The 24313-nt window shown below is 44.3% G+C and overlaps 1 protein-coding gene across 3 annotated transcripts in view; it reads right to left on the minus strand.

Annotated features, from left to right (window-relative positions):
• TEDC1 (tubulin epsilon and delta complex 1) overlaps positions 1-24313 on the minus strand; it is a 181694-nt gene that overhangs the window by 50584 nt on the left and 106797 nt on the right. For 2 of the 3 annotated variants that reach the window (XM_034779119.1, XM_034779118.1), the window contains 2 exons: positions 14606-14692; positions 2264-2476 (listed from right to left, as the gene is read on the minus strand). In XM_034779119.1, coding sequence (XP_034635010.1) covers positions 2264-2476; positions 14606-14692 — 300 coding nt within the window. The remainder of the gene's footprint in view (positions 1-2263; positions 2477-14605; positions 14693-24313) is intronic. The other variant, XM_034779121.1, reaches the window with a different exon arrangement.

A 24313-nucleotide genomic window follows, 5' to 3' on the forward strand; every position in this document is an offset into this window, starting at 1 on the left:
ACAACCATCTCCCCTGCTTCTTGATCCCACATGACACTCTCTCCACAGCTGCTCTCTCCTGTGGTGACCTCGCCTCTCACACCCATCATCCCAAATGGTCCATGTACTTGTTATCCATATATCAGCCACTTCTACCTCACTCCCTTGAGCAACACTCCCTTAGCCTCTATTCTCCCCATGCCCTATTGTCTTTCACACTGCAGTTTTTCCAAACAATTTCTTCTTGGATTTTGATTGCTGTCTCTTCCTCTCAAGAGGGTCATCCTTATGACTTCAGCTTCCTGCCTGACACCTCAACATCCTGTCTTCCTCACTCTCACTCCCTCATTTGACCTTCAACCCTGGATCAACCCCACTTGTCAAAAGGGCCATTTATCCATCCTTATCTTCATTACACCTGCTCCCCTCGCCATTTCTGAATACCCAAGTTCCCCCCTACAACCACCACCAGATCCTTAACACACACGTCCCCTGATTCACCTACCTCCACCTAGCCTTGTCATGAGCTCCAATCCATCAACTTCTAGGACTTCTCTTCCACACTCCCACCCATCCCCAGTTCTCTCATCCCTCTCCTCAGCAGTCAGAAGTCCAATCCTTCCACTAAACCTGATTCCTTTGCCTGTCCCACCACCAAGTCCATCTCACTAACCCCACAACCTTGGCTCACCCCAATGTCCTTCTGCTCCTGTGCCACTGAATGCTCCTGGAGAAATTCCGCTGGCCACAAAGACTTCTTCCACTTCAACTGTGTTCTCTTCTCCTTCAGTTCTACTGTCTTCCTTGGCAAGCAACACTATTCCTCTCTCACTGACTACCACTCAATTCCTGTTACCTCTTTGCAACCTTCCACTCCTTTCTGAAACCCGCCTCCTTCTCAACTTCCTCAGCCATCTCCAGGAAACTCCCTCTCAGTGAAAACTGACAAGACCTGCTGTGATAAATGAAGTGGGAGTAGCTCCCTTTTATGAACTCCCAGCCAGCCAGTTAGCTATAAAATTCCTTTTAGTAGCTGTCCTCTATTTGCTTTACCTGTAAAGAGTTAACAAGCCCACAGGTAAAAGAAAAGGAAGCGGGCACCTGACCAAAAGAGGCAATGGGAAGGGTAGAACTTTTTAAAATTGGGAAAGAAACTTTCCCTTTGTCTGTTGTTCTCTCTGGGCTACAAGGACATGGAGCAATAATGCTATACGCAGGAATGCTGTGTAAGGTTTGAACCAGGTATGAAAAATTATCTTCCAGACCTAGAAGGAATCATTGGAAGGCAGGGAATGTTTAGAAGATGTGATTGGGTTTATTTCTGTTTCTTTTTAAGGCTTGTGGACTCTTTTATGCTAACCCCAGATGCTTTTGTTTGCTTGTAACCTTTAAGCTAACCCCCAAGAAAGCTATTTTGGGTGCTTAATTTTTGGAATTGCTCTTTTAAAATCTAGCAAAAGCCTAAGTTCCAGATGTAGTTTCTTCCTTTTTGTTTTTAATAAAATTTACCTTTTTTAAGAACAGGATTGGATTTTTGGTGTCTTAAGAGGTTTGTGCATATGCTGTTTGATTAGCTAGTGGCAACAGCTAATTTCCTTTGTTTTCTTTCTCAGCTCTTTCCCCTCGGGAGGGGGGGGGGAAGGCCTTGAAGGTACCCCATAGGGAGGAATTCCCAAGTGCTCCTTCCTGGGTCCAAGGGGTTTTTTTGCATGTGGGTGGTGGCAGCGTTTACCAAGCCAAGGTCAGAGAAAAGCTGTAACCTTGGGAGTTTAAGAAGGCCCCAACCTTCTGCACTGGAAGTGACAGAGTGGAGATTCAGCCTTGACACCTGCCATGATCTCCCCGAACTTTTCTCTTTGATTAACCTCTCCTCCTTTGCCACCATCACAAACACTATGGTTTCCCATCTGCTGTCCTCTTCTTCCCCTCCATTTGGCCCAGTGATCCCATCCTCTCCTGCCTCCCTCTCCTCCATAGTCACTATCCTCTTACTACTCCCCTCACAATGCAAGCACATCTGTCTGGTTTCAGAATGTATTGTCACTGGCGTAGGGATCACCACATCTGCCTGGTTTCTGAACATAACCTCATGGGGTCGGGATTGTACCTTATTTTTTGTTTGAAAAGCACCTAACACTCTGTGGGCATTATCTGAAACAAGTAATAAATAATCATAGTAAGAGTCATAGGAGTTCTGGGGTGAGAATCAGTGCATGGTTCATACACAGTAGTAGTCATCTTGTGAGGTATTTTCCTTAAGTCAAGAAATAAATACAATCCTTACCTTTTCATACCATGCTGACTTCTTGCAATTTACCAGCTCATGCAGTCCATCACATAGAGTCACTAGATCTTTGGTCAATTTGTCAATTTCTCCAATAATATTGCTAACACTGTGGCAACACAAGTTAGCATTTGGCAAAGTGATTTTCTCTTTACAAACATCTTCTGACTTGAATGTATTTGCATCTTCATCAAGGGTATCTAATACAGTTTCCTAAAGGAAAAAATACATGGTAAAAGTTCATTAACTTTATAGCACCAACTGGAAATCATTTGCTTGCCATGTGTTTCTCCAATATTTAATTTTAAGAACTTACTGTGGTGATCTCAGACACAGTTACTCCACATATTTAAAAAAACAGTACTATTATTGAACAGAATCTGCTCAGCTTCCTAATAAATACATGTTTTAATGTATTTCTAAATTAGCAAACACCCAAGAGAGAGGAAACTGCCTACTGTAAGCTATACTGCACTGCTGTTATTGAAACCAAACACAATCCATGGAATGTAAGATGGTCACAGCTCAGTGCTCCAGAAGCTCTGAACATGGCCTCCAGAGATCTGAGGAAGGGGTGTTCTCTTTATGACCTCTAAGTTCAAATGTCAGGACGAGAGTGAGATTTTTTTTATATATATTTAAGGATTATTAATATAATTACTGCACTCAAAGTGAGTAGTGATTATTTCAAACTCTGGCCTAAAACAGTTAACCTGTTTTGTCTTAAATCTTACCCATGCAAGTATCAGTCTTGAATTCAGTGCACATTGGCTATCTTAGGCCATGTCTATGCTACAGGGACTGTAATAACATAGCTACACTGTCATAGCTATGCCAGCATAACTCCATAGCGTAGATGCAGCCTACAGCAATGGAAGTGGTTTGTCTGCTGCTGTATGAACCCCACCTCCCAAAGCACTGGTAGTTAGGTCAATGGAAGCATTCTTCTGTCAACCTAGCTGACTCTACACTGGGAGTTAGATTGGCATAGCTACAGCACTTGGGGGTGGGAGGATTTTTCACACCCTTGAGTGCTGTAGCTATTTAAATGTAGACCAGGCCCAAGGACTTGTCCTGCAGCTCGTCCGTAGTAGTAGCAGCAGAATAGCACCTTCTACATAAAGTAACAGGCAAGAGTGAAGTGCTATAGCCCACCAGACCAGGAGTATGAGGTAGACGAGGCTTTCTTCGGACAATTAACAGAAGTTCCCAGATCCCAGGCCCTGGTTCTCATGGTAGACTTCAATCACCTTGACATCTGCTGGGAGAGCAATACAGCAATGCACAGACAATCCAGGAAATTTTTGGAGAGTGTTGGGGACAACTTCCTGGTGCAAGTGCTGGAGGAACTAACTAGGGGCCATGCTGCTCTTCACCTGCTGCTCACAAACAGGGAAGAATTGGTAGGGGAAGTAGAAGTGGGCAGCAACCTGGGTAGCACTGACCATGAGATGGTCGAGTTTAGGATCCTGACAAAAGGAAGAAAGGAGAGCAGCAGAATACGGACCCTGGACTTCAGAAAAGCAAACTTTGACTCCCTCAGGGAACTGATGGGCAGGATCCCCTGGGAGACTAATATGAGGGGGAAAGGAGTCCAGGAGAACTGGCTGTATTTTAAAGAATCCTTATTGAGGGTGCAGGAACCAACCATCCTTATGTGCAGAAAGAATAGCAAATATGGCAGGCGACCAGCTTGGCTTTACAGAGAAATCTTTGGTGAGCTTGAACACAAAAAGAAAGCTTACAAGAAGTGAAAACTTGGACAGATGACTAGGGAGAAGTATAAAAATATTGCTTGAGAGTGCGGGGATACAAGTACTGTAGTGTATTGGGGTAGCCGTGTTAGTCTGTATCCACAAAAACAACAAGGAGTCCGGTGGCACCTTAAAGACTAACAGATTTATTTGGGCATAAGCTTTAGTGGGTAAAAAACCCACTTCTTCAGATGCATGGAATGAAAATTACAGATGCAGGCATTATTATACTGACACATGAAGAGAAGGGAGTTACCTCACAAGTGGAGAACCAAGGTTGACAGGGCCAATACAATCAGGGAGGATGTAGTTCACTCCCAGTAATTGATAAGGAGGTGTCAATTCCAGGAGAGGCAAAGCTGCTTTTGTAGTGAGCCAGCCACTCCCAGTCCCTATTCAGTTTGTTAGTCTTTAAGGTGCCACCAAAGTACTGTAGTACAATCTCTATCTTGAAAGTTGAATTTACAAATGTAAAATTATGTACAAAAAACCTGCATTCAAAAATAAAACTGTAAAACTTTAGAGCCTACAAGTCCACTCAGTCCTACTTCTTGGTCAGCCACTCAGACAAACAAGTTTGGTTACAATTTTCAGGAGATAATGCTGCCTGCTTCTTTTTTACAATATCACCTGAAAGCGAAAACAGGCATTCACATGTCACTGTTATAGCTGGCATTGCAAGATATTTACATGCCAGATGCGCTAAAGATTCATATGTCCCTTCATGCTTCAACCACCATTCCAAAGGACATGCTTCCATGCTGATGATGAGTTCTACTGGATAATGCTCCAAAGCAGTGCAGACTGACGCATGTTCATTTTCATCATCTGAGTCAGATGCCACCAGCAGAAGATTGATTTTTTTTTTTTTTTTTTTGGTGGTTTGGGTTCTGTAGTTTCCACATCAGCGTGTTGCTCTTTTAAGACTTCTAAAAGCATGTTCCACACCTTGTCCCCCCCAGATTTCGGACCGCACTTCAGATTCTTAAACCTTGAGTCGAGTGTGGTAGCTATTTTTAGAAATCTCACATCGGTACCTTTTTTGCGTTTTGTCAAATCTGCTGTGAAAGTGTTCTTAAAACAAATGTGCTGGGTCATCATCAGAGACTGCTATCAAAGAAATATATGCAGAGTGCGGGTAAAACACAGCAGGAGACATACAATTCTCCCCTAAGGAGTACAGTCACAAATTTAATTGACGCATTATTTTTTTAACGAGCATAATCAGCATGGAAGCATGTCCTCTGGAATGGTGGCCAAAGCATGAGGGGCATACGAATGGTTAGCATATCTGGCATGTAAATACCTTGCAACGCCAGCTACAAAAGTGCCATGCTAACGTCTGTTCTCACTTTCAGATGACATTGTAAATAAGAAGCAGGCAACAGTATATCCCATCAATGTAAACAACCTTGTTTGTCTTAGTGATTGGCAGAATAAGACGTAGGACTCAGTGGACTTGTAGGCGACAAAGTTTTACACTGTTTTGTTTTTGAGTGCAGTTATGTAACCAAAAAAAAATCTGCATTTGTCAGTTACACTTTCACGATAAAGAGATTGCATTTCAGTACTTGTATGAGGTGAATTGAAAAATAGGATTTCTTTTATCATTTTTAATGCGCATATATTTGTAATAAAAAATAATAATATAAAGTGAGCACTGTGCACTTTGTATTCTGTGTTGTAATTGAAATCAATATCGAAAATGTAGAAAAACATCCAAAATACTGAATACATTTCAATTGGTATTCTATTGTTATAAGTGTGATTAATCGTGATTATTTTAATTACAATTAATTTTTCTGAGTTAATCACGTGAGTTAACTGCGATTAATTGACAGCCCTAGTTTGTTGTAAAGAAATCATTGATAGCGCAGAACTGAAGCAATCTATCACTTTACTCATTTCTTAATTCTATTCCTTCTTTTCCCTTGACATTCTCCCAGTCAGTGTTATCACTCCCAATCTTGCCATTAAAGTCCCCCATTATGAAGAAAACCTCTAGACGGGGTTCATGAAATGTCTGCTTGAAGTTCAGTGTAAAACTCGTTTATGGCACTGTCTTCTGCATACGTTGCACCTGCATATGTTGCAGGTGTTTTACAGTCACAGGACCATCTTTCCCCAATAGTTTAATGCTCCTTATGTGTGAAAACATGAACCTACAGCTTTTCAAAAAGCTGTAAGCTTTTTCTGATAATATAAAGGCAACTCTGACCAAAAGCACCCCTGTATTCACACCCTTCACACCATTGTAATAATCTTTGTACAATATATGTCGTGGGGTATCATTTGAAAACTAATAACTCACTGGTCAATAACAGCATGGTGAAAAGTATGTAGCAACATTACGTGTAAAGTTATGAAATCCCCCTGTATGATGTAATTAGCACATGTTCAAATACACACAGGCCTGACTCAGCAAAAGTTGTTAAACAGATCTATCCAGGCCAGATTTCCAATTACTCACAGTAGACTCATGCTTAGGGACGCTGGTGTTTTAGGGGTGCCTAAAAATTCAAAGTTTGTTTCTCTTGGCTCCAGCAGGGGGGAGGGGCTGGCTGAGGGGGAGACGGCCCCATGCAGCCCAGCTGAAGCGTTCCTGGCAGCAGGGAAGGCGAAGCAGCCTCCTGTGGCAGGGGAAGAACTCAGAGCAGTCCAACGCAGGGGGCCCTGCTGGGTAAGTGAGTCCTAAGGGAGCCTGGCCTGGACAGGCCCTGCTCCTGCTCCAGCCTAGCTGATCGTGCCACTCCCGAAGGGCCATGGCGATCCCTGACTAGCGCCGACCACACTGCCGGTTCAGCCCAGCAGACAAAGTCATCTCCCAATGGGGCCGGTGAGTCCGGCTGGGGGGCAGAAGAGTGCGGGAGAGTGGGTCTCTAGGGAGGGGCCCTCTGGTCAGTGGGGTAGGTCTGTGTGTGTTGGGGTACTGGGTAGTGGAGGGTCTAGATGGGGCACTGGACAGTTGTGGTAGTGGGACTGAGTGGTGGGGTGTCTAAAAGTTAGAAGTGGCGGGGTAACCCCATTGCCTGCGGTGGCTCGGCACTCCAAGCTGCCACCAGGCAGCAGGAGTGGAACTCCCGGAGCTCTGAGCCCCTGTGGGCGGGGGGGGGAGTGCGGAGTTGGGGGCCCTCCAGCTGCCCAGCCACCCAGGAGTGCTTAGGGGCTCGCAAGGTGTAAAGCCAGCCCTGGATCTATCATAAACCAAGGCATGTCTGTTTACCTCAATTTACATATATGTAATAAACATGGTCCTCAAGGCAGCAGGGAGAGCAGTTGGCAGGAGACCAGGCAAATCTGCATTTCAGCAAATACAGGGGAAAAGAAAAAACACGGAGCCTTCTTCGCCACTAGACTCCATGTCACCTTCTTTACTGTTTGAATAAACTTTGTTTTGAGGGGTAGCCCTCAGAAGAATCCACTTCAAAAGTTCACTGAACTATAAAAGAAAGGAGCAGAAAACATAAAGAGCTCTCTCTCTCTCTCTCGTGCACCTTAGAAGGCAAAGGAACCAGCCCTCTGACTTTGGGGGGAGCTCCTGACCTGAGAACTGGTTAGCCCTTTTGCTGGGAACCCCCCAGAGACCATCGCACATACCTTCCCCCATCCCGAAAACCTGAGGGAGGAGAGGCAGAGGCCAGGTATGTCCCTGCCCTACCAATGCAGCCTGGCTGCAAGGTAGAAGACTGCTGAGGAAGCCTTGGCTGTGCAGTCATGGAGGCGGGGCATGGACAGACTCTGTTAAGGATATGGGAGGGTGAAACTGGAAAAGTTTGCACACCAGTGCTCTAGGCTGGCCTATCCATCTCTTGCATTGGAGTCACCAAAGAAATGATTTTTTAGGTAGCCTATAATCTGGCATTCTTAAAAGATGTTCCAAATATGTCCAGCTCTTCTTCTGGACCACTTAGAATCAGAAGATTAGGGGTGGACGAGACCTCAGGAGATCATCTAGCAACCCCCTGCTCAAAACAGGACCAACCCCAACTAAATCATCCCAGCCAGGGCTTTGCCAAGCCGGGTCTTAAAAACCTCTAAGGATGGAGATTCCACCACCTCCACCACATTGGATATTAGGAAAAACTTTTTCACTAGGAGGGTGCTGAAGCACTGGAACGGGTTACCTAGGGAGGTGGTGGAATCTCCTTCCTTAGAGGTTTTTAAGGTCAGGCTTGACAAAGCCCTGGCTGGGATGATTTAGTTGGGGATTAGGTCCTGCTTTGAGCAGGGGGTTGGACTAGATGACCTCCTGAGGTCCCTTCCAACCCTGATATTCTATACTCTCCCTAGGTAACCCATTCCAGTGCTTCACCACGCTCCTAGTGAAATAGTGTTTCCTAATATCCAACCTAAAACTCCCCCACTGCAACTTGAGACCACTGCTCCTTGTTCTGTCATCTGCCACCACTGAGAACAGCTGAGCTCCATCCTCTTTGGAACCCCCCTTCAGGTAGTTGAAGGCTACTATCAAATCCCCCCTCACTGTTCTCTTCTGCAGACTAAACAAGCCCAGTTCCCTCAGCCTCTCCTTGTAAATCATGTGCCCCAATCCCCCGATCATTTTCATTGCCCTCCGCTGGACTCTCTCCAATTGGTCCACATCCTTTCTGTAGTGGGGGGCCCAAAGCTAGACGCAATTCTTGTTACTAACATACCTGTAGAAACCCTTCTTGTTACCCTTCACATCTCTTGCTTACTGCAACTCCAGTTGTGTTTTGGCCTTCCTGATTACACCCCTTCCTGTATTGTTGTAGGTAATGATGCCCGTTCTAGTGCTTCTTCATTACTTATTTTATCAGTCCCTTTTACTTTGAATATTCTACGCAGACACTTACATTGAAAGCTGTTAAGTTTGTGCTGGTTTGACTTATTTTTCTAGGACTCTACTCCATGTTGGAGGATGTTTAGGACATAGCTTCTAAAGATTTTAAGTTTGGTGTTTTTGCTAATCATATTGGACTTTCATCCTGTGTTAAGTTTTTTAAATACAGCATTTGCTTCACCTATGCTGTCACCAGTATCATGAATTATGCTACCCATATAATTAAATTTATTAACAGTTTTCAAGGCTTCTCCTTCCAAGTATATAAAATCATCAGTAGGTAAATTAATTTTAATAATTTCCATCTTTGATTTAGTGATAATAAGACCGATTTGTTTGGTATGGTCTTTAATTACACAATCACACACTACTATTTTTCCCAAAGATTGGGAGTTCAGTATTTAAATATGGCAAAATTCTAAGCCAGGGCTTTATTTAGTCAAATTTTAAGTAATCTAGACATGCTGATCTATATATAGTTACTTTTTTTTACAGCCCCCCCTTCCCAAATTTAACATTTTTTATCAACAGCTCCTCATTTCTCATGGCTAATTATCCATATTCTATAGTCCACCCCACCCCTCATTTTTCATACTAGAATTTTAGAAAGCGTTCAGTAGCAGAGCTATTTTAGAAACCTAATTAATTTAATCTCCCTAACTACTGAATGAGCCTAGTTCCTCTCTAGCATTTTTATACTGATAGATTTGTAACAGCCATTCTTAAACCCTTTGGCAGCATTAACACATTTTGCTGCCCTTTTCTTGCCCCTACACGCCTTAACTGACACTGCATAGTCTCATTTAATTCCCTCCCCCTTTCTTCATTTCTAGGTTCACGACTTTGAGCAGCCCTGCAAGAGGGTATGTCAATTAAAAAACAATGGCTGGCCCATGCCAGCGGGCTTGGGCTGAGGGGTTATTCAACTGAGGTGTAGACGTTTGGGCTTGACCCCGTGAGGTGGGAGAGTGTCAGAGCTTGGACTGCAGCCCCAGCCCAAATGTCTACACAGCAATTAAATAGCCCTTTAATGCTGAGCCCCATGAGCCAGAGTCAGCTGGCACAGGCCAGCCACAGGTGTCTAATTGCAGTGTAGACATACCCTAAGTGGTCATTTATTCCAAGAATTGTCCATTTCTGAGGAAGTTTAGTCTGTTGCCCCTTGATCATAGTGCTATTTAAAATGCTCCAATCTTCTTCCTCACTTGTGAGTTCTAACACTTCCTCCTCCCATTGCTCCATGCTCACTAACTTGTTTAATTCCTCACAATATACTTTTTTGAACCTAATCCCTTTGGAGGGCTATGTCCTGTAAACCTATTGCTCGCCACGTGTCACTGATACTAAGATTTCCTATTAGTCTCACACTTTCAGTTCTTCTCTACTAGAACAAAGTGTTTCAAGTTAGCGTCTCTATTTAAAATTTGTATTAAAGCTAATGTTAAAAAAATTATATAATACATAGGTTGAGAAACGAGTGTCTGTACCTCCGGGTATAGTGCTTAGATTATCCACAAATACAAAGTTTGTTTTTAAAAGTCATATGATACATAGAGTACATAATCAGCAATAACTCAAATTTCGGTGAATAGATTTAACAATACAGTTTAGATATTAGAATCCAAGTACTCCGGTACATCACTCATGAAAAGTTGTACACAGATTTGATTAAGCAAAATATATCAATGAATGAGGATTGTTCCTCAGTAATTGACAATTAGGTAGGTTGTCCTTTTAGAAAATACAATCCATGAGGAAAGTATTTCAGTTACTTTCCTGACTGCGCTTCTCAAAATTGTGCTCTATAATGATTAGAAAATACACTTGTTTCATTAGAACTACTCCTCCAAATCCTCTTCCCATTCTAAGCCTTCTATTATTATTTTACGACACCCAAGAATGTGTTTGATGTCTTATACATGTACAACCTTTGCTTAAACTACACACAAATTTATGTAAATTTCTATTTGTGAAAATCATCACGTCGTATTTCTGTTAGGCCCAGTACAACAATTTAGGATATCCTGCCTAAGTCCTAATCTGGACCCTGCCAAATTCCAGATGTTTCCTCAGAGAACTCTACTGAATTTAGAAGCCAAGGGACATAAGAATTAGTAAGGCATGACAACCAGGCTCGGACTTCTGCTATCAATGCTCTGCAAAGGAAGGACATTCCTTCTTGGACTTGCATGGTTCTCACAGAAAAATCAGGAAGAAAGCAAGCTCAAACATTGATGAAGGCAAACACAGAATGCTAGCTGTCACAGAGAGACTTTAGCACAAGGAATTCTTACAAACTTTTGTCATTACCATTAAAAATGGAAAGAGGCCAACTTCTCTCCTGTCACAGTCCTGTAACTCACAAACTGCTTCCATCTGGTCACAGAACTCAGCCATGCTCACTGTGCTGCAAGGAATTATCAAACCATTTTTCAAAGATCCCTTGCATCAGGACAGACTCTGGGGACACCAAGTTCAGCAAGATGAGCACTGGACCAACACCACCCTACTTCTAAGAATTCATCCCACTCAGACAACAAGATGTTCCTGAAGTCAAAACACAGTCCAGGCCACCACCTGCCACCCTAATGCAGGCCAGTCCTGGGCAATGAAAGGGTTGAAAACATCTAGTATTCCTGATTACAGGGATAGTCAACATCTCCTGTGAAGAAGGGAATCTATCACTCCAGCCAACACTTAAGATACTAACATGCAACCCCAGCAATATCACAAAACACTGCCCACTGTTTTTGAGAAAGCTGTCTGAGAAGCTGGCAAAGAACTGACTTCAACTTGATCTACCAGTTGCCAGCATCCTAGATCCTTCTCAACATTTCAGGCCAGGGCACAAAACCAAGACAACTTGGTGGTTGTTCTGATGGATGACTTCCTCTTGTCATCCAAGATTCTGTAGATGTCCCTCTGGAATATCACACAGCATTATATGCTGGCTGATGGTTCTATCTGGCATGCTGTTTGCATTTGCCCCCTCCAGTTTTCTCAGTGCCTGGCCAAAAACAGCATCTGGACTAAGAGCAGTTGCTGAAAGCTGGACACTGGCAAGACAGAGGTGATACTGATGGGGACAAGACAAAACTTACCTCCTGCACTCCAGTCATTAACTGAGACCACAGTCTCGGTGATGTTCTGGACTCCACATGCTTAGAGCATGCTGGTGAGCTCAATATATAAATCTGCTAGTGACTGGTTACATTAGAAAGATAAATAAACCTAAAACGGTAAGTTGAAAGGTGTGAGGGGCTGGGTAAAAAACTGTACTAGAGCAAGAGACAAAGAGAATAGAATATATTTTTGTTGAAATGGAGTGTACTCAAGACCTTTCTCATAGGGCTTCTGACTCCATGCTTGGGAGTTCAAGGGTTCTGAAAATAAGATCTTCAAGTTGGCAGATGAGATAAAGCCTGGAGACAAAGAAAGGAAAGAGGAATGTGACAGCCAGAATCCAAGAGACTTGGCTGGTCTAGATGACTGGAGAGCAGAGGCATTCATTGTAAAAATATTAAATAATCTGGGAGTAAGGAAGCAGTTCAGGGAATCTGAACTAAATGTAATTACCATTCCCCACAGTGATCAAAAGAGCTGCAGGTTACTGTGAGGGAACCATTCAGTCCATCAGCTCAGCACACAGCCACAGTAAAAAGGAGAAATCATAAAAGGAAGGTTACTCACCTGTAACTGGAGTTCTTGGAGATGACCTCTGTACATCCCCAGAGTGGGAATGTCCAGAGATCATCTCAAAGAACTAAAGAGTTATAATAGCAGAAGGACCGAATATAAATCAAGGCAGTGAGACTGTTAGCCTAGCCCTAAGTTAGGTAGACCCCATAGAGATAACAAGTGCAGTTCTGCACACTTCACAGAAAGGGGCTGACAGCACAGATTATACTAGTTGGAACAATGATAAAGAAAAGTTAAGGAATCTGAGTTTATGCTCACTGGAAAAGATGGTCGCCAAAATATGAAAGGGATTGATACAGTTGATAGAAATATATTTTTATACTGATGATGATTTAAAAAACTAGAGGATGTAATCTAAAAGTTGAGAAAACTATACACAAGAGTAAACAGGAAATCAGATAGAAGTATCCCATGCAAGCGGTGATAAACATATGGGGAAAATTCAGCAGGAAAAGTAGCTGAAGCAAGCAAAGAGACACTTTGGCTTGCTTCTTAAGGGGAAAATGGAGGGGTCAAATGAAAACCACAGTAGCGTGGAATTAAGAAACACAGAAGCACTTGTTTTCTGAACCAGACAACCTTTTTCTAATGCAAAAAGTTCTTATGAGAATTCTGCTAGATAGTTACAACATGGGTCAAAATACATCTTATCTGGGTTCTTTAGTATGTTCTACAGCATTCAAGAACAACAAAAAGGAAAGAAAACAGATATTGATCCCACAGACTGAGAGAAAATACACATTTACAATTAGGAATGATAGTGTGTTAGATTCTCAAATAATGATGTACTATTGGCCAGTATTTATTCAGGACCTCATCAGAGAGGTGCAGAGCCCATCCTATGATGTTCACAGTACCCTCCACAACCAGCTCAGCGCCTCACAGCAGCAGGCCCCTGGTGAGTAGATCAAAACTCCATAGCAACTGCAGTTACAATTTGCCTGATCTGAACACTTGTTTGTATGATTCTGGATCTGTGCCCACCCTAATGCTGATACTTTTCAGAGCAGCACAATACTAGAGATAAATAAAGCACCAGCTATTATAGAAACAATCACCTTTGCTGACAACACACACATGCTAGTGGGTTTTTAAATATTTTTCAAGACAGGTTATATGATTTTCTACTCCTTTATTTTGCTCTCTGTATAGAACAAGGTACACTGGCAATTAATGGTCCTGCTTCTACAAATTCTGTAAACTCATTTTGTTAAATTGCTGTTTTTTAAGAATTACTTTCAGCAGCTGTAAATTGGTGAAAGTTTAATACAGAAGTGAGATGTATAGAAGTCATAAGATGCATAGAGGAAGGCTTATTGATTTTCTTATGATCATTCAACACAGTTCAAGGGGAAATCTGCAATTTCAACACACTGTCTGGCTGGAAAAATGAAGTTGTTTGAAATTTCAACTGCTTACAAATTTAGTTGTCTTTGAGTCTGTAATAAAACTTAAAGTTCCTCTTCTGACTAGCCATTTAATTTATAACAAAATGTGTGATTGCTATGTTTTCTTAAACATAAAAGATCAGGCATTTCCATTTGTGATAACTGTAGATGCCTGAATTCAGCTTTTCTTCCCTCCAGTTTCTTAACTTGCCTGAGTTAGTCCAGGGGCAGCTCTAGCTTTTTTGCCGCCCCAAGCATGGCAGGCAGGCTGCCTTTGGCGGCTTGCCTGTGGGAGGTCCGCCAGTCCCGCGGCTTCGGCGTACCCGCCGCCAAATTGCCGCTGAAGCCGCAGACTTTCCGCAGACATGCCACCGAAGGCTGCCTGACTGCCACCCTCGCAGGGACCGGCAGGGTGCCCCCCATGGCTTGCCGCCCCAGGCACGTGCTTGGAGCGCTGGTGCCTGGAGCCGCCGCTGAATAAGTCATACAACAGAGGCTAGAATGATGAGGGAGATCTAAGAATATGTCCTTTAATTTAACTGGCCTCATCTTCAAAAGGAAGTTGTATAGGTTGTTGACATTCACTTTTCCAAATATATGGTAAGGATGTTTGAGGAGCAGCCAGTTGTTTGTTAGATGTAAGAAAACTGCACCCTTAATATTTAGTTTGATTCATTACCATCCAGTGCCAATAAACTGGTTCCAGTCGTTTCCATTCCAGAAAGGCTTCTAATCGAGAGGTTTCAGACTCCAGTGACTGCAACAACTGGGGAGGGGGGGAAAAAAGAAAAGAAAATCAAGTCCCATTTAGTCATCTGTGCAATATATAAGGTGCAATTTTTAAAGCCTGTTTGGTCTGAATAATGAAGGCTACCCAATCACATACCAGGTTCCACTTCTTATGTAGTATTCATCATAGTCACCTTATAGATTGACATTTACAGGTAGAACATTGGTTTGCTAAAGATATAAGGATTTAGAATATATATAAACTTGTCTGGATGTATACATCCCACCCTACTCTAACTGCAAACAGGAATGCTTCTTCCAGAAGGCAATGGGGTACACAGTGAGGAACAGAGTCCTGTGTATCCAATACTCCAGCAATTTCTTCCTTCTGACTATATGCTGCTATGACTGGGGCTTGCACTATACATTATTTAGTGAAAAGCAATGTAAATCCCAGCTATGCAAATATGGCGTGGAACTGAAGAAAAGCTTTTCCTCACATCTATAATGCATTCCAGTCCCCAGCCATACAATAACCATAATACCCATATACACATTCGTGGCTTCACATGTCAGTTTGAAGGGATCAAGACAATACAACTCATATAAAAAGGTCTTTACTCATGTAGATCCTGAAACCTCATGTGCTTCTTAGATACCAAAATTAACAACACAGCTTAGCTACACTCCACACACTGCTGCTAAAGTGGTCGCTCCCACATTTGGATCAAACCATGTCCCCCACTATTCTTTGAGTCTGGCCAACATACCAAGTTTCAATCCCTTCTCTTCTCTTTGAGGTCATGGACAGCCGTGTCCCAGCCAACATCTAGAACCTGATCTCCTATTACATCCCCTCCAACTCCACCATTCTAGAAACCATGTCAACACTGACATCCAGTTATTTCTACTTCTCCCATCTCTGTGCCTTTTTCCACACTGCTCCTATGCACAGAATGACCTTAGAATCTCAGGATGCCAAGCCCATCTCTCTGCTCCTTATCCAAATCATTTAGAAACATTCACTTATCCTGCAGTGTCCACAAATAGTAACTGACAAGGAGGAATTCTTTCTGAAATGTTATGTATAGCCAGATCATCTCCCTCACTGCTCCTGTTGCACAAGGAGCTCCTCTACCATAGTTCCTATTTGTAGGCAATGCAAGAAATGAGGGTTTTTACAAATGATTTTTAAATTGTGTATACCTAGAGGGGGAGAAAATAAATATCACCAGATTCTTCCCCCCGTTTCAGATTGTATATGTATATAATGGCCTCCATTTTCAAAAGGGGAAACCTAACCTGAGTCAGTTTAGAGAGGAGTGGAAATTACCGTGCACCTACCCTCAGGCTACTATGGTAGCTCAAGCTGGGCACACAAAATTAACACTCCCTTTGGAAAATTAAGATGAATATATAAAGTTGGAGACAGAGATCCCAAGAATGGCTAGTTATACAGCAGTACAATAAAGAGATTCTAAAAACTCTTCTAGCCAGAACAGGATTGATGGGAAAACAGGAGATAAACAGAAGATAAGTAAATTATGTGCAAGTGCCAAAGTCACTCACCAGCTTTGTGATTAAAAAAAGGCATCGGGGTAAAGGCCATTATTCAAAATGAATGAGTCCATGCCACTATGGCATCGCAGGCAAGTTTTTGAAGAACTCCAAAAGCATTTTTCTGTCATGATTTCAAAGATGAAGATCAAGACTGGAGCTCTAATTCAATCTACTTACTGCTGACATAAGTGTTTTCAGCCAGCTTTGTGGCTTTTACTTACTTTGCACTGCAACGGCTACGAGAACTCAAAAACAGGAGTTATTTGCTTTGCTATTTTACCCCTAAGAAATAATCTGCAGCTGATACAATCAGGGGAGGAAAGGTACTATGTTAAAATAATTGCTACAAATTACTGAATGCTAGATCTAAAACACATTACACACTGTTCATGCAAACAACACAGGCTGATGTGTACTTCTTTACTGTTGTCAGTGACTGCCAGTTACAGGATTAGCAGGGATGTTAAAGGCGACCTGCAAAGAGGGAGGGAGGGAGGAGAAGTGGACTTCTGCCCCTTTTGCTGCAGTATGACAACTAAAGAGGGGCTGAAGGTTGGGGGGGGGCGGGGATCTTTGTTCATCTGGGTTTTTCTTTTTGTTAAAAAAACCTTAGAAATATCACACGACAGCTTTGATCTTTCCTAGTTTGGCTGAAGGAACTATGGATATTTCAGAAGATGTATGTTATTAGCTCTCACACCTTAACAAGAGCCTTGAGCCTTCATCAAAAGCTTTCTTTCTCCAACATGTTAGTCAGTGGAACTAAATATGGGTTAAGTAAAAACAAAGCAACTTAATCAGTCTGGCTACTAACCTCTTCCCCTCCCCATTGCTCAGCTGTCACACACTTAGCTTGTGTGCTTTCATTTCCCCCAGTTCTCCCCATAATCCTACAGTCTTCAGGTCTGGTTAGGACTTGAAATTGTAATGTAAAGAACAAGCAGTATTTTTTAAAAAAATATTCCATTAGTCATGTGAAGTAAGAAACTACAAAAGCGACTGCTTTTCTCATGCTCTTGTTTTAACTGGTTTTATTCAACTCAATTAACACATGGGAAGCATTCATTTAATTCACCACAGGTCAGAGACAACTGTTCACTTTTCACCGATGCGCTACAACATTTGAAATGTCTGTAACAGCCACCAACTCTGTGCTAGATGGTTTATGCCATAAATCAGTAATGGGATGATTACAGAGCTAATCCTAGGGGGATGGTATTCAAACCCACTGGGACATTCAGTGACAGGCGACTGGCAGCGTCCAAGATGTTAGTTTCCATCCCTTGAGATGGTTGTTACTATTTCTGGGTGGCAGGATTCTGTTATCCTTTTCACAGCTCTTGCAGGTTTATGAAGTTATTGCAGCACAGAGACTAGAGGGAAGCATAATATAAGTGGAATCTCTAAGGTGGAATCTCCATCCTTAGAAGTTTTCAAGGCCAGGCTTGACAAAGCCCTGGCTGGGATGATTTAGTTGGGGTTGGTCCTGCTTTGAGCAGGGGGTTGGACTAGATGACCTCCTGAGGTCTCTTCCAACCCTAATCTTCTATGATAAGCTAATATTCTACAGATATCGTTCACATCTTACTGCAAAAATAAACAAACAAAAGCTAGTCTGTTTCCAAAAAGGTGTCTTCTGGATACAGGGTGCCACTAAGCCAGACTCATGGGCTCTCTCCTGGTGCCCTAACAGGCAGAGGCTTTCAGTCATACATACCTGCCCTCAGCAGGCAAAGACCTCCCTGTGACGGGATGTGCACCCACACCAGCCCTGATAGTGTTCATGAGGGCCTGAGAGGCCAATTAAGTTACCTGGCATTACCTGAGGGTATGTCTACACTACAAACATAAGTCAACCTATATTAGGTCAACTTATAGCCACCACAGTAATTACTGTGGAGGTGCATGTCCACACTACCCTCCTTCTGTCAGTGGTGCGCATCCTCACCAGGAGCACTTCCACTGACCTAAGAGGGGCAGCCTGGGGAGCTGAGAGCCCGGTGTCTCAGCTCCGCTGGCAGCTGTCTGCTGGGAGCCTGGCTGCCCCACAGGCTCTTGGGATCTGGCAGGCTGCCACTCCCCCCTCCCGCATTCCCCACTGGGAGCTGGGGGAAGCCACTTCTCACCCCTGGAAAGTGGGGCCAGCTGCCCCAGCTTCTTGGCCACCCACCCACCCACCCCCATTGGGAGCTGGGCAGCCTTTTCAATTTCACAGCTTAGTCCAAAGCCACGGGGCTGGCTCCCAGCTAGGAGCAGGATCCAGCCGCCCTGCTCTCCAGAGGAGCAGGGGGCAGGTGAGCTCTAGCTGCCCGGCTTTCTTGTCAACTTCACGGCTCCTGCCAAGTTATCAGAAGAGAGATTGTCGGAGAGCAAGCTGAGAGTAGAAGGGGGCACCCGACAACACGAGATCTACTTTCCAGATCTAGACATGAGGCGATGCACTACTGTTGAGTGGAACCCTGTTACCCTGTCATATCAACCAAATTTTCAAGGCCTCCCTCCCCCAGCTCTAATGTCCATCTCTCTCCAAACAGCATTTTGTATCTTCAAAACCATTTGCCACCATTAAGTAATTAATGCTAAACACATCCATTTGAGGACGGGATTTTCAAGAATTTCTTATCCTCATTTTGCAGATGGGGAAACTAAAGCCTAGATATGCTGTTGCTTTGCATCTTTCAAGAAGATGCAACTTTCTTCTTACTGCCCCCAACACAGATTAGGTTATGGTTTAATGTGTGATGAGCAATCTAGTCCTCTACTCCCCAAAGCAAGTGATCTATTTAGGGTATGTCTACACTACGGGATTAATCCGAATTTATATAACTCGAATTTGGAAAACAGGTTGTATAAATTCGATTGTATGCAACCACACTAAGCACATTAATTCGGCGGTGTGCGTCCATGTACCAGGGCTAGCGTTGATTTCCGGAGCGATGCACTGTGGGTAGCTATCCCATAGTTCCCGCAGTCTCCTCCGCCCATTGGAATTCTGGGTTGAGATCCCAATGCCTGATGGGGCTAAAAACATTGTCACGGGTGGTTCTGAGTATATCCTCCCCCCTCTCCAGGAAGCAACGGCAAACAACCGTTTCGCGCCTTTTTCCTGGGTGAACAGTGCAAACGCCAAACTACGGCAAGCATGGAGCCCACTCAGCTCAAGACAGCAGTCATGAACATTGTAAATACCTCGCGCCTTATCATGCAGTTTATGCTGAACAAGAACCTGGAAAACCAGGCGGCGAGGAGCAGGCTACGGCAGCGCGGTGAGGAGAGTGATGAGGATATGGACATGGAATTCTATCAAACCGCGGGACCCGGTGCTTTGGAGATCATGCTGTTAATGGGGCAGGTTATAGCCGTGGAATGCCGATTCTTGGCCCGGGAAACAAGCACAGACTGGTGGGAAGGCATAGTGTTGCAGGTGTGGGACGATTCCCAGTGGCTGCGAAACTTTCGCATGCGTAAGGGCACTTTCTTGGAACTTTGTGACTTGCTTTCCCCTGCCCTGAAGCGCCAGAATACGAAGATGAGAGCAGCCCTCACAGCTGAAAAGCGAGTGGCAATAGCCCTGTGGAAGCTTGCAACGCCAGACAGCTACCAGTCAGTCGGGAATCAATTTGGAGTGGGCAAATCTACTGTGGGGGCTGCTGTGATGCAAGTAGCCAAAGCAATCACTGAGGTGCTGCTACGAAAGCTAGTGACTCTGGGAGATGTGCAGGTCATAGTGGATGGCTTTGCTGCAATGGGATTCCCTAACTGTGGTGGGGCGACAGATGGAACCCACATCCCTATCTTGGCACCGGAGCACCAGGGTACCCAGTACATAAACCACAAGGGGTACTTTTCAATGGTGTTGCAATCACTTGTGGATCACAAGGGACGTTTCACCAACATCAACGTGGGCTGGCCGGGAAGGGTTCATGATGCTCGCGTCTTCAGGAACACTACTCTGTTTAAAGGGCTGCAGCAAGGGACTTACTTCCCGGACCAGAAAATAACCATTGGGGATGTTGAAATGCTAATAGTTATTCTTGGGGACCCAGCCTACCCCTTAATGCCATGGCTCATGAAGCCATACACAGGCAGCCTGGACAGGAGTCAGGAGCTGTTTAACTACAGGCTGAGCAAGTGCAGAATGGTGGTAGAATGTGCATTTGGCCGTTTAAAAGGTCGCTGGAGAGCGCTATTGACTCGCTCTGACCTCAGCCAAAGAAATCTCCCCATTGTTATTTCTGCTTGCTGTGTGCTCCACAATCTATGTGAAAGTAAGGGGGAGACCTTTATGGCAGGGTGGGAGGCTGAGGCAAATCGCCTGGCTGCTGATTACGCGCAGCCAGACACCAGGGTGATTAGAAGAGCACACCAGGAAGCGCTGTGCATCAGAGAGGCTTTGAAAACCAGTTTCATGACTGGCCAGGCTACAGTGTGAAATTTCTGTTTGTTTCTCCTTCATGAAAACCCGCCCCCTTTATTGACTCATTCATTCTCTGTAAGGAACCCACCCTCCCCGTTCCCCCAGCTTTCTTTCAAAGGAAATAAAGTCACTATCGTTTAAAAATCATGTATTCTTTATTAACTGATTATAAACATAGGGAGAGAACCAACAAGGTAATCTGGGTGAGGTTTGGGAGGAGGATAGGAGGGAAGTAAAAGGCCACTGAACAAATTCAATGTAATGACAGCCTTTTGGTTGGGCTGTCCACTGGGGTGGAGTGGGAAGGTGCATGGAGCCTCCCCCCCCCCCCTGCGTTCTTACACGTCTGGGTGAAGAGGATATGAAACACGGTGAGGGAGGTTATAGGGCGGCTGCAGCAGCAGTCTGTTATCCTGCTGCCGTTCCTGAAGCTCCACCAGACGCCGGAGCATGTCCGTTTGCTCACGCAGCAGCCCCAGCATTGCAGCCTGCCACATCTCATCTCGAGCGTCCCTCAGGACCTCGCGTTCACTGGCATCTTTCCTAAATTTAGATACAGTGTCCTTCCACTCATTCAAATGAGCTCTTTCATTGCGGGTGCATTCCATTATTTCAGTGAACATGTCGTCTCGTGTCCTCTTTCTACGCCGCCTTATCTGAGATAGCCTTTGGGACGGAGGAGAGAGGCTTGAAAAATTTGCAGCTGCTGGAGGGAGGGTTGAAAAAAAGGAGAGAAGTTTTTAAAATGATACATTTTACAGAACAATGCTTATACTCTTTCACGGTGAAAAACACTATTCACATTACATAGCACATGTGATTTCAGTACAAGGTCGCAATTTCCATCTTAATATTGAGTGCCTGTGGCTTTGGTGTTAGAGATCGCAGACGCAGGTCCGGGCAATAGAATTCAGCTTGCATGCAGCCATAGTAAGCCATTGTCTTCAGCTTCTGTGCCCTCCTTTCCCACATACCAAGCAAAGCCCGTTGACTGCTGCGGTTTTCCTGTTAACCTTCAGCAGCAGAAAACAAACTAACCACCCCCCCATCCAATTCTCTGGGATGATCGCTTTATCCCTCCCTCCACCGCGTGGCAGGTATCAGGGAAGATCCCTGCTAGCCAAAGGCGAAAAGCTCAGGGCCAATTCCCCCCTTGCGCTTGGCTAACTGCAGGGAAGGATTTCTTTTCAGCCACAGGCAAACAGCCCAGTAGGAACGGCCACCTCTGTCCCCTTAATTAAGTTCCCGTATTTCAACCAGGTTACCATGAGCGATATCACTCTCCTGAGAATTACACAGCAAGATAAAGAACGGATGTTGCTTGAATGCCAGCAAACACCGGGACAATACGCTGCCAGGCTTTGTCAGGCAATGATACCAGATTACTTGCTGCAAGCATGGCGTGGTCAAGTGTCCTACCATGGAGGACGGAATAAGGCTGCACTGCCCAGAAACCTTGTGGCAAGGCTTTTGGAGTACCTCCAGGAGAGCTTCATGGAGATGTCGTGGAGGATTTCCGCTCCATCCCCAGACACGTTAACAGACTTTTCCAGTAGCTATACTGGCCGCGAATGCATCCCAAGTCCTCAGGGCAAAGTAATCATTAAAAAACGCTTGCTTTTAAAAAATTCACCTGAGGTCCCTTCCATGGGGTCATGGTCTTGGATACTGGCTTGTGAGGGTTTGGAGGGTACTTCAGTCAGGCTGAGAAAAAGATCCTGGCTGTTGGGGAGAATGGAGTGCTGGGTGCTCTCTGCAAGCTTGTCCTCCTCCTCCTCCTCCTCTTCCCCATCCGCAGAATCCTCAGGTGTAGCTGATGAGACTATCCCCAACCCGGAATCCACGGTCAGAGGTGGGGTAGTGGTGGCGGCCCCCCCCTAGAATTGCATGCAGCTCGGCATAGAAGCGGCATGTCCACGGCTCTGACCCGGAGCGACCGTTTGCCTCCTTTGCTTTTTGATAGGCTTGTCTGAGCTCCTTGACTTTCACGCGGCACTGATCTGAGTCCCTATTGTGGCCTCTCTCCATCATGCCCTTGGAGATTTTTTCAAAAGTTTTTGCATTTCGTCTTTTAGAACGAAGTTCTGCTAGCACTGAATCCTCTCCCCATATAGCGATCAGATCCAGTACCTCCCGTACAGTCCATGCTGGTGCTCTTTTTCGATTATCGGCCTGCATGGTTACCTGTGCTGATGAGCTATCTGTGGTCACCTATGCTCTCCACGCTGGGCAAACAGGAAATGAAATTCAAATGTTCCCAGGGCTTGTCCTGTCTACCTGGCCAGTGCATCCGAGTTCAGATTGCTGTCCAGAGTGGTCACAATGATGCACTGTGGGATAGCTCCCGGAGGCCAATACCATCGCATTGCGGCCACACTAACCCTAATTCGAAATGCTAAAATCGATTTTGGCGCTACTCTGCTCGTCGGGGTGGAGTACAGAAATCGATTTAAAGAGCCCTTTATTTCGAATTAAATGGCGTCGTTGTGTGGACGGGTGCAGGGTTAATTCGAATTAACGCTGCTAAATCCGAATTAAAGTCGTAGTGTAGACCAGGCCTTAGAAATAACTCTAGAAGATCAAAGTCCTCCATTTGAGCTAAGGACCGATGTGTTTATCCTTTCTAATAAAACATAAAGGCTCCAACGTCTACAGGAGGAGGAGCATTCACTGTCTCTCATGATCAAAGGGAAACATTAAGTAAAGCAAATTTTTGCTTTGAATGGAAATTGGGAGTGAAGCTTAGGAACAATTTAGAAGATTGTCTCTCTCTTTGTGCAAAACTGGGATAATGCGAGTCTCATAAGAAAATTGCTATTTTCCCCAGCTTTCTGCAGAAAGTAACTGCTTCAAACTACTTACACTGAAAGACAAAGTAATGCCAAATTCCAGTTACCAAGATCTGTTGCAAAATAATTCTATAATGGATGTTGAAAGCAAATGCTTATCAATAACTTCTTCTCTAAGCCCTTGTTTAAAAAAAAAAATCTATCACTTGTACAAATGACTTGTCATGCAATAGAATCATAGAAGTTATGGGTGTGACAGGTTGGATCACAGAAACCCCCTTGGGAGCTGCCACCTGATGTGCCGAGACTACCTCTGCTCCTGTTTTCCCTGCCAGCTCAGGACTCCAGCACCCTTTCTTGCTGAGCCAGACTCTCCCGTCTGCTCCAACAAAGACCCAGGGTCTGTATTTCTTGCCCCAAAACTGCAGGTTTACCTGAAAACAGCTCACAGAAGTGTGCTTGTCTTTAGCACTCAGATGCCCAATTCCCAATGGGGTCTAAACCCAAATAAATCTGTTTTACCCTGTATAAAGCTTATGCAGGGTAAACTCAAATTGTTCGCCCTCTATAACACTGATAGAGAGATATGCACAGTTGTTTGCTCCCCCAGGTATTAACACATACTCTGAGTTAATTAACTCTTCTCTTCTGCAGACTAAACAAGACCTGTTCCCTCAGCCTCTCCCCATAAGTCATGTTCCCCAACCCTATAGTTCAGCCAGCTTCTGCAAGTTGCCCACCTGAATTAAAGTTGAAGGCAACTTCAGGTATATCCACTCAGAAGCTAGCCCACAGAGAGAATTAATCTGGTAGTTTCATTATTTGACCTTGACTATGAGAGAGATCTCTGCAATTGGAAGAGATGCCTATTTGCATCCCAGTATACACTCGG

The sequence above is a fragment of the Trachemys scripta genome, chromosome 8, assembly GCF_013100865.1.
Source record: "Trachemys scripta elegans isolate TJP31775 chromosome 8, CAS_Tse_1.0, whole genome shotgun sequence".
Lineage (NCBI taxonomy): Eukaryota > Metazoa > Chordata > Testudines > Emydidae > Trachemys > Trachemys scripta.